The sequence below is a fragment of the Cucumis melo genome, chromosome 2 (assembly GCF_025177605.1).
Source record: "Cucumis melo cultivar AY chromosome 2, USDA_Cmelo_AY_1.0, whole genome shotgun sequence".
Classification (NCBI taxonomy): domain Eukaryota; kingdom Viridiplantae; phylum Streptophyta; class Magnoliopsida; order Cucurbitales; family Cucurbitaceae; genus Cucumis; species Cucumis melo.
The window spans coordinates 23,723,700-23,740,577 of NC_066858.1; the positions used below are offsets into that span (position 1 = coordinate 23,723,700).

General features: G+C 35.0%; 2 protein-coding genes across 7 annotated transcripts; both read right to left on the bottom strand.

The window, feature by feature from the left end:
* Nucleotides 1-961: 961 nt before the first annotated feature.
* LOC103494108 (uncharacterized) lies at nucleotides 962-7,824 on the bottom strand. Of its 4 annotated transcripts, none has more exons than XM_051081036.1 (6): nucleotides 7,483-7,804; nucleotides 7,236-7,281; nucleotides 5,148-6,937; nucleotides 4,813-5,005; nucleotides 1,519-1,870; nucleotides 962-1,399 (listed from the first exon to the last, which is right to left on the bottom strand). In XM_051081036.1, the coding sequence occupies exons 3-5, from the start codon at nucleotides 6,740-6,742 to the stop codon at nucleotides 1,664-1,666; spliced, it is 1,995 nt and encodes a 664-aa protein (XP_050936993.1). In that variant the 5' UTR covers nucleotides 6,743-6,937; nucleotides 7,236-7,281; nucleotides 7,483-7,804; the 3' UTR covers nucleotides 962-1,399; nucleotides 1,519-1,663. The 4 variants fall into 4 exon arrangements, with proteins under 4 accessions (XP_050936993.1, XP_050936990.1, XP_050936991.1 ...); XM_051081033.1 differs by having other exon boundaries at nucleotides 1,519-1,876; nucleotides 7,483-7,800; XM_051081034.1 differs by having other exon boundaries at nucleotides 1,519-1,876; nucleotides 7,236-7,303; nucleotides 7,483-7,800.
* Nucleotides 7,825-8,737: 913 nt separating this feature from the next.
* LOC103494107 (uncharacterized) lies at nucleotides 8,738-16,878 on the bottom strand. 3 transcript variants are annotated; one of them, XM_051081038.1, is made up of 15 exons: nucleotides 16,204-16,840; nucleotides 15,837-16,111; nucleotides 15,312-15,402; nucleotides 15,109-15,193; nucleotides 14,810-14,976; nucleotides 13,943-14,012; nucleotides 13,185-13,254; nucleotides 12,761-12,806; nucleotides 12,359-12,608; nucleotides 11,920-12,125; nucleotides 11,690-11,764; nucleotides 9,908-9,977; nucleotides 9,717-9,797; nucleotides 9,309-9,388; nucleotides 8,738-9,187 (listed from the first exon to the last, which is right to left on the bottom strand). In XM_051081038.1, exons 3-15 carry the CDS (start codon nucleotides 15,371-15,373, stop codon nucleotides 9,109-9,111), a joined length of 1,341 nt encoding a protein of 446 aa, XP_050936995.1. In that variant the 5' UTR covers nucleotides 15,374-15,402; nucleotides 15,837-16,111; nucleotides 16,204-16,840; the 3' UTR covers nucleotides 8,738-9,108. The 3 variants fall into 3 exon arrangements, with proteins under 3 accessions (XP_050936995.1, XP_008453368.1, XP_050936994.1); XM_008455146.2 differs by lacking the exon at nucleotides 15,837-16,111 and having other exon boundaries at nucleotides 14,810-14,894; nucleotides 16,204-16,878; XM_051081037.1 differs by lacking the exon at nucleotides 15,837-16,111 and having other exon boundaries at nucleotides 16,204-16,839.

The following is a 16,878-nucleotide window of genomic DNA, read 5'->3' on the forward strand; positions in this document are numbered from 1 at the left end:
AAATAGGATTTATTTATTCGAATATTTGTACTAGGTTGCAATTGATTTTTTCATTTTGATATTTGTTTTGAGATAAAGAAATTTTCTGAAGCTCAGTTGTGGAGTGATTTATTGTTTTGTCATAATCACCAAGTCTTCACATTATGATCAAGGAAGAGAATCCAAGGGTAATCTTGTAAAGCCAGTAGCAACAAACTTCATTATCCACAATCCATTATCTGTATTTCCTAATCCAACCAAAATTCAATTTTATCCAGTGGTTAATGATCTTTCATATGTAGAAAAGTTTGAATTCTTATACATATACTGAGCCATTATGGAAAGTTTATAAAATTGTGAATTGTGAACTTTTGGATATCCACGACGTAAGATGTTTTTTTAGTAAACGTGGGAGTTGGGTGATTTGAACAGTGGGCTTTTTGGTTCTTAGCACATTCAGTTCAGGTAAACTTTTACTGGCTATAACGATTCTTATTATCATACTATTTAACAACTCCCCTGACCAAACATACAAGTGATTTAGTTGATGTATTTTCAAAACCTTTATTTTAATTGCTTATTTTTAAAATTTTGTTTATTTAGATCGATGTATTTCTAAAATGTGTTTTTGATTCATAAAAAGAATTTTGTGAAATTAAAATGTTGGTTTCAGTCATATCATTTTTAACTTCGATTCTTTTGAACTTTTAAGAGTGACAATTAAATTCCTTAAAAATGATCATAATGGTCCATTTTTAGAAATAAAAGAATCAAAATAAACATTTTTAACATATAGCTTATTTTAAAAATATAGAGACTAAAATAGACAATTAAAGAGAAAGTAAAAAGTACTAATATGAAAACGAATGTATTACAAGTTCTAGACCAAAGTAGTATATATTATTCAATCCTTGATTAAAAAAATACCAAAGGAGGTTATTCCTCCTAACCCATTAAAAGAAGAAAAATTAGAAGAAAGAAGAGTGCAAAATAATAATTTAACTGCTTTGTTTGATGTAAAACCAGTAATTTAGGGCAATTTGAAAATAATTGCCACAATTAGATAATTCCTTCCACTGATATAATAAAATTCAAAACGCTTAAAAACCCAGCGATGTATAACATCTCTTGCAACAGTCTCAGAGTTTTGAAGCTGAAACCATTTGCTTTAACTTTACATCTACACAATAAAAGCTGGATCTGACTCAGTACAAAAATATAAGTTACATATTACAAGTTGACATTACCCTCTCCTTGAAGTGATGAAGACAATACAAAATGAGAAATTCTAGTAAAAGATAAGGCTGACTATCATCTCCTGAAAGAATTTTTGATGATCCATAAGTTCACAGTAGGTTGTAGATGTCAAATTGGATGACTGAAAAGTAACACAACCACCATATCCACCATCCTTGGCCATCTGTTTATTTGTAGAAATATAAACATGTTTTTAAAAACATGATATACCATATAATTCATCTTAATACTTTATCAGATTGAACCTTAAGTATGAAGATTAGGAGAGGTCTAAAACGGTACCTACTAAAACATTTGCAGCAGCCAGTGGGGGGGAAATCTCCCCATCAAGTGTCGTATGTGAACAAACCAATGAGGGGTGGCTCTAAAAATCAGAAGAAAACCAATTTTTTGCCTGAAGCTACTTACTCATAACATGTATTCAGTACTATCTTGGTGATACAACACCAACTTGTACAAGCGGACGCCCTGGAAGTTTTGTTGGTTCGGGACTTCCGCGGAGAAGAGATGCCCTTTGTGGATTAAGAAGCAAGAGTTGTTGCATGTCTTTAGGAAGCACATTGAAAACAGTCAGCAGATCCCCTTTCAGTTTCTGACAAGTTGCCACTGAGTCTACAAAAGCTCTCCTGGATTCCTGCAGCTGAAGATGGGGTTTGAAACATAAATATATAGTGCAGAACCTCTTATGAACAAGAAACAGAGAGAGAAATTTGCAGTGTGGATGCATCGTATATTGCTTTTAGTGACAAACAGGAAGACTTGTTGGTTGTAGGGCTGTTTTGTACTCAAACGCTTCATAACTTGTCTTCTTTGGAAAGTGCAAATTATAGGTCCCCTTCAACAACTATAGTTTAAATGATCCATGAACAAATTGGAAGAGTTTTTGGTTTTTTTTTTTTCCATTGGCTGGGACTTAGCTTTCCTCCCCCTTTTCTTTCAACATTTCATCATTCCCAAATTCTCATATAAAAATAATCAATGGTCTCACGAACTCCTAAAAAACGTCACTTGTTATGTCATCGGACATGCATATTCAATCAGTCATCTTTATTTGTCTCAAGTAAACTAATTTCTATCATTGCCAAATTTGTATGAAATTGAGGCCTGGACCCAGCTGAAAAGACTTGCATATATCTACGAATAGTAGAACAGTCGAACAAGTAGAAACATTATCCTATATATTGTAGGCAACTGAAGAAGGTGCAATTAAGGTACAATAGCGGGTAAATAATTTCAAAATATTATACATATTGAATCTAATACAATTTACACTGTTAATATGGGGATTTTGTTTTTATTTTGGGGGATCTGTTTTTATTTTATTTTCTTGAATTTCTAGGACATCTAAAGAAGTAAATACTACGGAATATGAACCTCCCCAATTCGAGTATTCATCCTGACACCAAACAATTTTTAAGTGCAAGTGTTGAAGAAAAGGAAACATTGACATTTTGATCTGCCAACTATTCTACTTTCAAATATATAGGCACAACAAAATAAAATATACATTGAGAAAACACGTTAAAGTTGAAAATGATTGACCTTTCTGGTCATTTATAAGCGTGTTTCCAATAGTTATGTTTGTAAGTTTTTTATGTTATTTTTATTTTCATCTTTTTTTATTAATAATATTACTATTACTATTATTTTGTAAGAAATGTATAATTTCCTCAATTTTTTTGTGATCGCTTCATATTTTCTCTTTATTTCTAACATATTCTTGATGAAAATAGCATAACTGAAACATTTTGAATATATATCATAAACCACAATGAACATATTTGAGCAGCATAGCTGTCTTGCTATAGTGCATCTTAGTCTATAAGTTTGTCATATAAAAAGCAATAAAGAGTGGAAGTTCACCATTACTCTGGAGAGAACTAATGGAGGGTAATTCTAGTAGAATAGCAGTGGGGGAATGTGGACTTGATATAAATAAGGGTTGTTTGGGATTTTAGAGGTGGGAGATCATTTTGGTGAGGGGATTGTCCATTGTGGAACCTTGGGAGAGAGAACCCTCTTGAACGGCTATTGGTCTATTAGGTATTGCAATATATCGTTGACATTGCAATATATCGTTGTTTAGTGTTTCATTTGCTTTCTTTGAGTTTTCTGTGTTTGGGTATCTAACATACTTAAAAGCTGTTATTTGGTGCTTAAACCAGATATCTTCAAAATTAGATTCCCTATTTTACACAAATAAATGTATTGAGAGATTTTAAGTCCATACAGAAGTATAACAATGCCACATTCTGTTCACTAATTGCGGAATAGAATACATACACAAATTAAGGTAGATCATGAAACAAACCCCATACCATTCGTGGGTCTTGCAAACTTAAAAAAAATCAGGGAAGAGACTAATAAAGAAAGAAGATAAAAGAAAAGGAGGGGGAACAAGAGTAAGAAAAAAGAAAGAGCAAACATTCTTCTTCCTTCCAATGCTAATATCTGATTTTACTCCAATGTACATGCATATAAGAAAAGGAATAGAATTTTTTTCATAACGCCATGGTTCTTTAATTTTATTTTTCATAAGCCTTTGTGATCAGAGGACCAACTACTGCTCTGGATTATTGCTCCGCAAGTTGATTCTATATGTTGAAACGAATGAAGTGTTGCTCAACCATTCGCCCATTATCCGTCAGTTTGCTTCCAATGGTAGAAATTTCATTTGCCAATGTTTGAATTAGTTTAACGTCCTCCCAAGTCTATTGAGGATATTTTCCAGAGTTGCTTTCAGGGTGACGGTTTAAAGACAGCAAGAGAGTTACAGTCAACTAGGACTAAAGGACTTTTGTTCGATTCCTCCTCATAGACATGCCACATGGGTATGTTTGTGGCCCATGGAATTGTTTTTATTAGCCGAAGAATAGGACCAAAAGAGAGACATGGTGAGGTTTTTCTAATATTTTCCCTTTTTATTTTGATAAGCGGAATGGTTGACAACGGTTCCCCTGGCCTGAGATTCCAACCTTCTATAATTTTTCTTCTTCATTAATATACACATGCTTCTTATGAATATGGTTTTCTTTTATTTTTTATTTTTTATTTTTTTCTTTTTTTCAATATCCATGAGTGTCCGGCTCATCTCACGACAATCCACTCGACCCTATGACATTTTGGTGTCAAGAAAACTCCTAAGAAATTAATTCTTAGGTAGGTTGGTCACCATGGATTGAACCCATAACCTCTTAGTTAGATATTGAGACTATGTCTCTTATGAATATGGTTTTCAATAAGGTTAAATCCAATTCCTACCGGTTATTCAATAATATCAACAATCTTTGCCTTCACTGCCATCTATGATCATCAAGCCTAAAATAGTCTTTAAAATCACATTTAAAACTTCATGCAGTGTAATAATATTATTCAGAGGGATCTTCCACACACAAAAATAAATAAATAAAAGAAAAGAAAAGAATCTAGCCTACTCAAAAGCATTCAGATACCTTTCGAAAGAACGTATTCAAAGGAAAAAAGGAACTTCCAACAGAACTAAAAAACTAAAATTGGAAACTAATCAGAATTTATTTGGAATTAAAATAGTAGAAAAGGGACTGTTGGGAAAAATACCTCCATTTCTCTAAGAAGATGTCTTTCAATCGCATTAAATAAATCAACAACTTCCAACTCAGGCATTTTAGACATAAGCCGTGGTACATCGGAATTCATTCTCGCTTGCCGCCATAGTCTATGCTGTTCTTGTTCTGCAACAGCACACCTTCTTTGAAACCAAGGCATGAAGTTTGGTCCTTTGAGAAACCGCCTGGAAGGAATAGTTTGACAGGTCAATTGATATTAAGAAAACAAAATTCAATAAAACTATTCTTAAAGGGTGATGAATACTTCCTATGAAATAGAAAATAAAAATACAATAGAAGCGCTAGTGAATGTAACACCCAAAATACCTGTACAAATCCAGCCAGTTAGATCTCATTCGCTTGGCCAAAAATTTTCCTGGACCTCTCGTTGATAGATTGGCAAGAAACTCATCAGCACTAAATTGGGGACGAGAAGGCTCATCAAATGGAGAACATCCTTCTGAAGGGGTGGTGGTTCGGAAGTAGGGCCCAAAAGGAGCCAAAAAGTTGGTAGTAAGTTCCAGGAAGTGCCGACGCAGTATTTCATTGTTGACAACAGACATGGACTCCTCAACCCTTGGTGATAAGCCAGCATCAATAAGTCGATTCAAGATCGACGTGTCTGGCTTCATTGCTGCAGGGTATGTGCTCCAGATGGCTTCCTTATGTTCCGTCATGAGGCATAGTGGACCATCTCTCCTCAACTTGACAGCATTGAGCAAGTTTGACGGAGAGAATTTTTTCAGGGACAGCTGTCGAAATCCAAACCCTTCAGGTGCGCCAGGAACACTACCAGAAGAGGACCTGGATGTCTGGGCAAGCCGATTAACAGCGGGGTTTCCAACTGAGACAATATGAGGAATATTACGAAGAGCTTTAAGGAAGAAGAGATTCGTCACCCCTAAAACCATTGGTGGGAAAGTAGCTCCATCTTGAAGTGCGTTTAAGCGTGAAAACTCAGGATCATGAATGGTGAAATAAGGTCTAAAATCAACACTACAAAGAAGAGGAGCAACCAAGCTAACAAGACCAGCAACAGCTTCACAACACTGGGGAGGCGTTGGTGCAATGATAAGGATGGGTTCACCAATAAGCTGCAACTCCCACAACAGCCAGAGCTGCAAAAGAAGACCCCGGAATGTACCAAAGAGATCAGAATCATGGAAAAGACCCTGAGGAACTGACTGATTATTGGGAAGAAAAGGAGCCATAGAGGATGTAGACTCTTCGGAAAACGTCTCACCATCCATTGGCAGACTATGAACAGGTGGCAAGTGTGCTTTAAGCAAGGCATTTCCAATAGGAAGCTCCATTTGTTTACCGGGTACTGGAGCAGGCCACATTGAAACATAAGCAGCAATATGCTCGAGAGCCCTCCTCCCGATATCAAAATATAGTGGACCCATGATTTGCAACAAAGGTTTGAAGACAGTAGAATAAGGACTATGAGACAGAATTACCACAGACTTCTGCTCTCCACCTCTTCTTAGCCTCTCATCGTGTCTCTGCCTATTAAAAACAAAACCATACATGTACATGGGCTTGGTACCAAGGCTGCTCTTTGATCTTGGAAGTTTAGAGTCATTGGTATTCTGTGATAACTCATCCACTTCAGTTATCTCAGAAGAAGATACATTTCTTGGTTGAGAAATTCCCTTCCTTCGAAGCCGGAAAAAGAAGATACAATCATGAATGCTTGAACGGTTCTGGTGCTGCGAAATTGAATCGGGAAAAGAACTAAACGCAACTTCAAGTTCTTCATCTTGAGTAAGACAGTCTGGAGGGTAGCACTCCTCAATGAGTTGACCCTGTTCAAGATCAAACCTAATAATGCAAAAGGCCACAACCCATTTTTGAAGAGATTCTGGATCCAACTTCACATTAACTTCTGATTTCACAGAAAATGAAGGGGACCTGCTCATTTTGTTGCATCAGTTCCAGGACCATACCCCCTAATGTTTCGTCATCACTATCCACTTCCCTCACAAAATATCCGAGCCTTTAACCGATAATCAAGAACAAGGCCAAACAGCTAACCTAATAATTAACGTGTTTTCTCCCACTTATCACTGGCACCAAATACAATCAACACGAGGGGAAACAATGGACTGGAAAACCTGCATTACATGCCGATTAAAGGATGCTCGAGTAAAAGTATACCTCTTAACAACACTGAAAAGTAGCACGAAGAAAAAAAGGAAAAATAAACCGATTCTAAAAACCCAAATGATCTTCAAAAGTAAATGAAAAACTCACGAGCGTGAACAACTATTCTACTTACATTACTACTCCTCGTAGGAGATTTCCGCAAACAACAGAAACGAGAAGAAAATAAAGCGACAAAAACGACAAGAAGACACTAAGAACAACCACAACGATAGTATAACAAAGATCCACAAGTGGGTCACGATTTACCTAAACTGACGACCCCAGTGACAATACAATTCCAGCCTGAACCAATCTGGATCAACAAGAAACAATTACTGAAGAAAAAAAAACCAAATGGGTCATGACAAAACCCGAAAAATAGAAAATGTAACACAAGATTACAGTGGGAAGAGGTCCAAAAGCAAGCAAAAATGATTAAAAATGCATGAGAATAAGGAGGACTCTGCAATTGGTTGAAAAAAGAAACATAAATCCAAGAGAAATTATTGCGTACCGTTTCCGGATTGGACTTCAAAAGGGGGAAATGGGGAAAGGAATTGAATTGAATCACCTAATTTCCTTCCTTCCTTCCTTCCTTCCTCCCTCTCCACTCCGTCAAAGAACTGTTGAATTTACTGAGAAATTCCAAGAAGCTGATGTTCGTGATTTAACATCTAAAATTGATTGCCTGAGGCTGAGATTATTGTCTCTCCGGCTGTTCGTGATTTAACATCTAATCGGGCCTTTTCAATCTTTCACCAAAGTTACCGAAATCAGTCTGCCAACACGAAGAAAAAAAATTCATATTTCTTACTTTTATAGATTTGATTAATAATATTCCTTTTTTCTTTTTGGAAAAGAAAGAAAGGAAGATATTTTATTATAATTCTTCTCAACGTATCTATTTATTATCAATTTTCGATTCCTCAAATTTTAATTAAAACTAGGGATTAAGGTGCCTTGAATTCTGCAAAAAATACCAACAATATCACTAAATGACACCCAAAAGATGAATAGATAAAAATTTAAAATAAGGTGTATAATACAATAATATAACTCAAAGAAGTATATATAAAAGAATGAAAATTTTAACTATAACTTGAAGCAAAAAAAAAAAAAAAAAAGAAATCTATGTTTACCTTTGAAATCGAGGATTCTTATTACGAAATGCAATCTTAAAATAGAAGCATCGATTTGATAAATATAATGATATAGAAAAGATGTTACTCTTCGATATGTGTATATAGACAGTAGGCGATTACACATCAAGTTTATGTAACTTAAATGAATAATTATTATTGAATATTTATTGCTTTTATTTAACAGAAAATAACAATACAATATAATGATTTTTGAAATTCACATAGTGAGTTAGTAAATACATTCTTGCATTTAAACTGCATTGTAAAATTTACTACATAACTTAGGTTATGAACTTGTAAAAATTTTGAATACTATAGTTCGAACATCCAACACTCTAAAGAATTTCTAAAATGATATTGTAATTTTTATTTAAAGTATAGTACATTTCTTAAACCCTTTACTAATAGTAAATCAGACTAGAAAATGTAAATCATACTATTTTCGTACCAATTAATTTTGTATCAATGAGGTTAACACAAAATGGTTTCTAATTAGCCATTGCCAACCAATCTCATTTTGGCAAACATAAGGACAGCAATTAACCATTTCAAAAACAATTAGATTTAGTCATCAATATCAAAAGAACTTTCAGCATTTGCTGTATGCCCTATAAATCCAAGGGAGGATGAGCAAGAAACTTGGATTATAATTGGAGTTAAAAAAAAAAAAAAAAAAAAGTTATTCTATACAGAGAGAATTATGTGAAAAAGAAAACCTGAATTATACAATAACAATATCAACTGACTTGTATTCTACTGTCATTGTTAACTACCCTCACAGAAACCCACTTCTTTACATTTGAAAAATGAGAGGAGTTCAAGCAAGGTTTAGAGTTCAGTATTGCAACTGCATTTTCTATACCGAAGTATCTTTCCTTGAATCAGTATTTATAATGAACCAACCACCAACACTTCCAATTCTTTCACTATAACCGAAACTCTTGTCAATTTCCCACCATCAATATGCACTTGATTCTTCCTTTAGATTGGTTAAAGATCTATACATCATATACTGGCAAGCGTTCTTCGATAACTACGCGACATATTGGGCACTTTTTACACTTCTCAGAGCAGGAACTGCAATAATATTCACAAGTGTTGGTGAAAGCTGGAAGAGGGTAATATATATATGCTTCTTTAGCCTAATTTCATGATATCACTAGTTGAATAGTATAGGATAAGGTGAGGTATTTCATACCTGCATAGTACGCGATGCCTACACGGAAGAAGAACCACGCTAATTTCTCCCTCAAAACAAACCCGACATAACACCTTTTCCTGTTCAAAGCCCCAGGTTTACCAATGAAGTCAACATAATAATAGAAAGAGACCACAAGAATTAACCATTGACAATGAAATTCTGAACATTATAGCCAAGACACATCATATTACCAGAAAAAACAAGATATATTGAAGCCAATAAAGAAGATCGATAACCAAAAAGCAAAAGTTTAGACAGATGGAAAAACAATCATACTAAAATCAAATAGTATCAGATCAAGCAAGCCTAGCAAATTTGGTAGAAACATGTCAGACATATGGTTTAACTGATTCAGGGATTTATCCAGGATTGTTTAAATCTGTAAAGAAAATAAGGAGAATTTACATTTTGAAGTCTTTCATATTCCTGCTGACTGTATTTGGTGATTTCTGTCTGCTCTCCAAGTGCAGCTTGAAGGCGCCACACCTGCATGGCTTAGAACATCAAACACAGGCCAAATAAAAGTAGTAGCAGAGCATCGACAAGGTCAATGCAACAACTCATCATATATTGACATAATGCTAACTACATATCACCTCCTCTGCAAGATCTTTCTTGGGCATCTTCTTCACAACCTCAGGAGGATATCCACTAAAAGTATTGTACCTGCATTGTTCATCATAGCCAAGGTACCAATGAGCTTCTCCCTTGCTTTTTGACATTCTAAAAGAAAATATTTTTTAAATGCATTTTTTCTATTAACCACTGATCTAGAGGATCATTAGAATTTTCAATTCATCAAAACATTGTTCTGATGTACTGAACTAAATGTAATTTGAATAATCGAAGCCCATAGTATAACATTTTTGTTTGTTAGTTTATGTTTTACGTTCAAGAACTGTCTTGATTTGATCCAGACTTCTAGAACCATTTATATGATAAAGCTAAACTCCAAATATCCTTCTGGAGAATTCCATACAACAGAATGATTGTAGTCCAATGTCGAACAAAGGACAAAATGAAAAATATTTGTATAAGCTTGACATAGACAAGTAAAAACTAATGCAATCAGAATAAACACAGTTCTTACTTGGTTTGACTGTTCAAAAAAATCTATAAATACCTGTGATTTAATTATTTTTCCCAGAATTTACCCTTAAAATTTCAAAATTTGTTAAAACCGAAGGAAGGTAAAAATTAGAAGTATGAACTCTTTGAAGCTTCAATGAATGGCCATCTAAAAACAAAAGAAATGAAAGAAGTTCCTCCCAAAGTCTTAACAAGGGAAGAAATTGCATTGAAAGAGGTTTGAAAGCTAAAGACAAGCAATACAAAATACTGAAATCCACATATGGTAGCTTAAGGAACAAAAAAAGGTGATCTAGAATGCCAGACAGTTTTGAGGAACAAAAAAGGTGATCTAGAATGCCGACAGTTTTGAGGTATGTGTGGCATAGAGAAGCAAAATCTCAAACTTTAGCTGGGGGAATGAAATACAAACACAACGTACTGATGATATGACAGATAAGAAAATGGATGGCTTCATCGGAATTACAATTTGTTCAACAAAAGTCCCACTGATGATGACTTCATTTTTTGTTTCCTATTTTTTGAAACATGGTTATTTCCTCCAATTTCTTTAGAATAGTTTTCCTCCCAAAGACAACAAGATTTTGAAAGCTAATTTTTAAGTAATTTTGATTTTTTTTTTTTTTTTTTTTTTGGGAAAAATTCTGGATTGAATTAATCTCAGCCGGAGGGTAAAAAACCCTTGAAGATCACAAATATTAAGGGGAGAAAAGAATGGCATGCTCTTTCTAACATATTTCCATTCCATAGTAGGCCATACACCCAATTGGAATAGAGTCTAGCATCTAGTATGATTTGTCAATAATCATAAATGGATGGACCAGCCTAGTATATATACCACCCGGGTCTGAACTTAAATCTCGTAGACTAGATTGGAAAACTTGAGGTTGCCAAAAATTTAGTGATTTGGAACCATCAATGGTCTGTAATGATTTAGTAGAGTGCTGCTTGTGCACAAAGACGAGCATTTTCTTCATTCATGCAGAATTCTAGGTTTCCTAAAATCCATTGAGGGGAACTCCAAAAGCATAATGAAACTGGCTCCAGTAAGATGGTTAAGTATCTCGACTCCAGACAACTTTTACAGAAAACCAAAAAACTTTTCTTAATAAATAATCACATACAAGCGAAAGAAATAAGGCACCAAAGTAGCAATGAAAAATGTGCATGCATGCCAACCAACCAGTCACACAAGTTTTCTTATTATTGTTATTATATGCGTTCAGTTTTGTAGTGTATCCATGTAGTAGTGTTCTCACAAAACTATTTCAAGGGAAAAAAATACTGACCCAGATGCACCCTCGTGGTACAATCGTGCCTGCTCCTCTTGACTGCTTTCATCAATTGACCACCATCCCAATAGCCTGTCTTCGTCATATCAAGTAAGTTCATATTTCATGAGCATATTGCAAGCTTCAAGTACACAATACAAACTTAATAACATTGTCTTTGTTAAAGTGCTAAAACCTCAGAAGAAGTGAAGGAAGTAGAAAGGATAGAACTCTAATAAGGGTATCACCTTGAACCATGATGAAAGAACTCCAAACAGGCATGAGCCCTAATTGAAAAACTGAAATACAATGCTGTGCCAGATCCGCCTCTTAAGAGAAGTACTGCTTTCTCTAACAATCTAGATGCAGCGTAAATAACAGCAGCACCTTGCAATATAAAAAGAGGCGAGAAAAGGATGGGAAGTGGCATACTTTTAGCAGCTGCAGGCGTTCCCTGAAATGTGGATACGACTAGATTAAATATCAGAACATATTATTCACATGTTTTGAACACAGGACTGAATCAACTGATGCTCGTACTTCCCCTGGTTGAAAAGATATTCCAAAACATGCAAATTTCATGAGTATTTGGGTCATAAATCTTTGCTAATTGTACGATCAGGATGTGAACAAACGGAAGTTGAAAATGAACGTGCATAAAAGATCTGAATTAAACGTGCAACATACCTCTAAATACATGCAGAGTAAAATTTGAAAAACAATTATGGGAATTTTCATAATATGTCCTCCAATGTCTTGAAGGCCACAAATTCTGTTCTGATGCTGATCCTGCTCTGGATAAACTATTAGACCACTGTTCCAATCTAGATATCTAACTACTGATGATGATGAACAACGTTCTCTTGTTTGAATATTTCTATGAATTGCTGGATTAGACCACTTTGTACATACAAGAAATGCAAAGCACTCGGCAATGCTGCAACCAGAGTATTCAAGGAAAAAATAAATATTGAATTAATTGGGATGGAAAACAAGTTAAGCATCCTCACAATATTGATTAAAAAATGGTAAATGTAAGCATAATGTACAAATGGGACATTCTAACACAAGAAGGTGCGTGAATGTTACCCAAAATTTATAAACAGGTCCCACCAGCCAAGGGCACCAACGTTCCCTACAAAGGTTAACATGATCAGAACATTGATAAGGTAAGGTCAATGCTTTCAGTATTTCAGTCATATGCATCATAGTTAAAAAAAATAAAGATCTCTAGCACTCATATTTTCCTACTAGCCACATTAATGTTAACCCTTAAGAAGATGAAAATTTTGTTGTTCACAACATGTAGACATACGGTCAGAACAAAAACGATGATCTTACAAACTTGAATACTAACAATTAAACATATCCATGCTGTCAACAATCCAATATAACCATCCACTATTTCCAAAAAAAAAAAAAAACAATATACATAAGCATCCACACAGCTCCACGTTATTTAAAATCAAACTAAAAACACTATGCAATCTAAATGTGGGAAATTAAAAATTACCACAAAGTTTCAGTAGAGTAAATACTGTAGCAGCAACAAAGAAGACCATTGAAATGGCAACCCAAAAGTGCTGCAGAAATAGAGAAGAAAATCAACTTTTATCGAACAAGAAACAAATCGTCACAGTAAGAAAATCTACGTCAGGTGGTGAAGGTGACAATAAGATGTTTCCAAACCACCCAATAGTCGAACCCAAGTATCCTAGGGACCAACTCAATCAATAGTATTACTGAAAAAACTGGTTAGCAAATAATCCAACATTTCTTTTTTTTTTTTTTTCTCTTATTGACGTTGTTTTTATCTCATAAGTTAGGGTTAATAATTGCCAATCCAGGCTCACGCTCATCTATGTCCTCTACCAATACTAGAGCCAGTTACTTTTTTCTCTATTGAAAACTAGAGCCACTTTACTGTTTTCTCTCTCCAAAACTAGAGCCAGCTAACTGATTTCCTTCTTCACATAGTCAAATTATAGCAAATGATCAAAATATTAATAAAAAAATTAATGTCGAAACAAACCATAAAATAACGAGTTTGGGAGATCGATTTTAATCATAAACACTATGAGACATCAAATACTAGCAGCCAGAAGATTCTTGCTCTCCGCTCAAAAACGTAGGAATGCTAAGTTTTTTTCGAGGGATCATATAACTCAGAAAACTTCAATAGGTCAGGCATTTTGGCATCCTCAAAAAATTAATTTAAGAAAAGGAATGGTCACACAGAATAATTTACTGATCAAAAATTTAATGACTTACAGGCAGTGTCTCCCATATTGCTTCATCACTCATGCTTTCATCATCACCAGGCATCAGTGACCTACACATTCTTAAGTGATAGGAAAGGCAAATCAGATCAGCGTACAACAACTTGGTTGATATCCAAACACACTTCTTAAAGGCAAATCGGAAAAGTGGAAAAGCTCCTTGAGAAGGATAATTTGAGATGCCAATTGCATACAATTCATGCATAAAACCTATTTTTCTTGTGTGGACCAACTTGATCCACCAGACAACTATCCAATCCAATAATACTTCTGAGAAACTGACAATATCTTGGTAAGAAAAGAGTTTCCAATTTTAGAAAAGAACATTGTCAGACCAAAAACAGAATGCAAAACTGAGAAGGAAGTTGAAGTTATGGGTTGTAAACATAACTATTATATTTATGTTTGGTAACAAACCAAGCTCTCCACTGAGAAAAAATTAGAAATTACAAGATAACTGATAAATTCAATATTCTATAAAGATAGACTGTTAATTAAAATAATAGGTTCAAATTCAGAAACCTGGGTCTAAGATGAAGTGAATTTTGTCAAAATGGTCACAAGTATCAACAATAGTTTGCTAAGGGTCAAATGTGATCCAGCACAATAGCAGACATGCCAATCATTCTATTGGGACATATTGGGGGAAAGAGTTGATAAGTTAAAAGCCAAATCCACAAAAGAAAGTTTAGATCAGGTAATCATAACCCTAACAAGTACAAAGGTCAACACGGATTCAAACCACAAAGAGAATCAATAAAAGACTGCCGCATCGGACAACAAAAGATACACAGTAATAGTACAAAATATCTCAATATATCCAACATTTAATTCAGTGAAAACTATGATGAGCAAGTACCTGAAATTATCGATTAAAATAATGATCTCAAATGCCAGCAACGGTAGAAAGACAATCTTCAAGTTCACAGCAGCGAAACCATAAACTGCCAGAAATGGTATTGCCTCAATAAACATACACAACAATGCCCATTGAATAGTGAAAATTCGGGAACAACAAGTGTTGCACTGGAAATAAGGCATCAACATTCTTAAACAATTACAAATCATTTGAAGGTGCCATAATTCAAACCAAAAGCATAAAGAAAATAAAAAAATTTACACTACACACATGAAAACGCATCCACAATAATGGCATACCAGATAAGCTCTCGAGGTATACACAAAGAAGTAATTCAAATGATATAAGCAAAGGTGTCGCAACAACAGCATGGCATGGTGCCCACTGTTCAACAGAAATACATTACAGAATTACAAATTATGTCATATAAAAGAAACCGTCAAATAAAAAACACAAAATAGAGCCAATCTCAACAAAAATTCATTTACCATTAGTAACTTACATGGCGATTGTGAGGAAGAGATGGGGCAGGTAGTGAGAACCTTCCTCGAGCAACAACCACATGAAACACCCAAAGTGGAAAAAATACAACCCTGTATATCAAAATTTGAAAGAGTTCAAAGGAAAGAGAAAGGGAAATATGGTTTCTCATAAAACCACTACTCAACAGTCTACAATATTTAAACGTATCAATTTTAAAAAGAAAGAATTGCAGCCTACAGCCACTACCAAGACGTCGAAGAAAACTACTCTAAAGAAATCACGCGAACAGGTTAAATGGGAATGGGAATGGGACAGAGGGCCTGTATGTGGCTGTAGCCTCCACTGCAGCGAAAGGGAAGGAGCCTCAATTGACCTCCTTTCTTTCTTTCTAGTGAAAAAAGAAAGAGTAAAAAGCCAAGACTGAACTCTCGGATGAGAATGAGGAGCCATTTCAAAACAATCACAAGACATGGTACTACATTCTGGACTCAATTTCAGTTTGGTCCTCACTTCAAGAGAAAAGAAACACAAACCCACCGCCAACCTTTGAACTCAATAGCCAAACCTCCACAAATTTTCAAAATTCTTTCGGCCAAGTTCAACGATCATCCTCAGTCTCTAAAATCCAAATATTCGATTAGCAATTCATCTTCCTATTGATAACTACCAGCGTTGTAGATAAACAACCCATAGTTAACACAACCCATCAACCTGAAAAACACATTAACCCTCCCCAACTTCACATTATTTTAATTTAAAATTGAGGGAATAGAAAGGGGAGAAAATAAAAAACCAAAATCAAATGAACCGCAATGAAACCTGAAAAATATAAAGACACAGGGAAAAAACAAAATATAATCATCAGAGAGATCGAAGAAAAGGAAAGAAAACAAAATAAGTAAATAAAGTACCACCAACTGTGGGAGACGAAATGATCGAGCTTGAGAACGAGCAAGAGCGTGAAACAGAAGAGTGAACCGTGGGCCAAAAGTGCCTGCACGGACTTCAACACTCTTCTCCAAGTCATTCCTCCTCCACCCCAACTTCCTTTACCTCAAAATCCCACCACCCCTCTTCAACAGAAAAGTTCTTCAAAACCCAAAAACCCAAAAACCCGTCATGCAAACCATCGAAAAGGACAGACCCAGAAAGGAAAAAAAGAAGAAAAATAAAAAAAAATAAAAAAAAATAAAAATAGAAACTGGGTGGAATCGGAAACAATGAAGAAGAAGAAGAAGAAGAAGAAAAAGAACCGGAAGCTCTGTTTCAACCCCCCAATGAGCAATTAGTTGGTGAAAGTAAGAAAAAGAATGAATTAAAGAAAAGGAAAAAAAAGAAAGGAAGATTATGGGTTTGTTTCCACCGTCGACAAAGGAAAAGGAAACAGGCCCTCTTTCTCTTTTTTTAGTCTTTTCTGTGTTTGTTACAGAAACCCAAATATATTATAATGGAAGCTGTGCGTTGTGTTCTGGCGAGTGTAAATGCTTTAGCTTGACGGCAAAACACAAAGCAGAGCCCAAGTTTGAAATATCCAACCAAGTGGAATTGGATGGATGGAGGCAAATGGTAAAGCGATGGGCGCTCGT

Coding starts and splice junctions, on each gene's coding strand:
- LOC103494108 (XM_051081035.1), bottom strand. CDS start 6,742: ATGAGCAGGTCCCCTTCATTTTCTGTGAAATCAGAAGTTAATGTGAAG. Junction 5,006..5,147: donor AACTGGCTGGATTTGTACAG/GTATTTTGGGTG, acceptor TATTCCTTCCAG/GCGGTTTCTCAAAGGACCAA. Junction 1,877..4,812: donor ATCTTCTTAGAGAAATGGAG/GTATTTTTCCCA, acceptor CCCCATCTTCAG/CTGCAGGAATCCAGGAGAGC.
- LOC103494107 (XM_008455146.2), bottom strand. CDS start 16,319: ATGACTTGGAGAAGAGTGTTGAAGTCCGTGCAGGCACTTTTGGCCCAC. Junction 12,126..12,358: donor TACTCTGCATGTATTTAGAG/GTATGTTGCACG, acceptor TCCACATTTCAG/GGAACGCCTGCAGCTGCTAA. Junction 9,978..11,689: donor TACCACGAGGGTGCATCTGG/GTCAGTATTTTT, acceptor TGAACAATGCAG/GTACAATACTTTTAGTGGAT.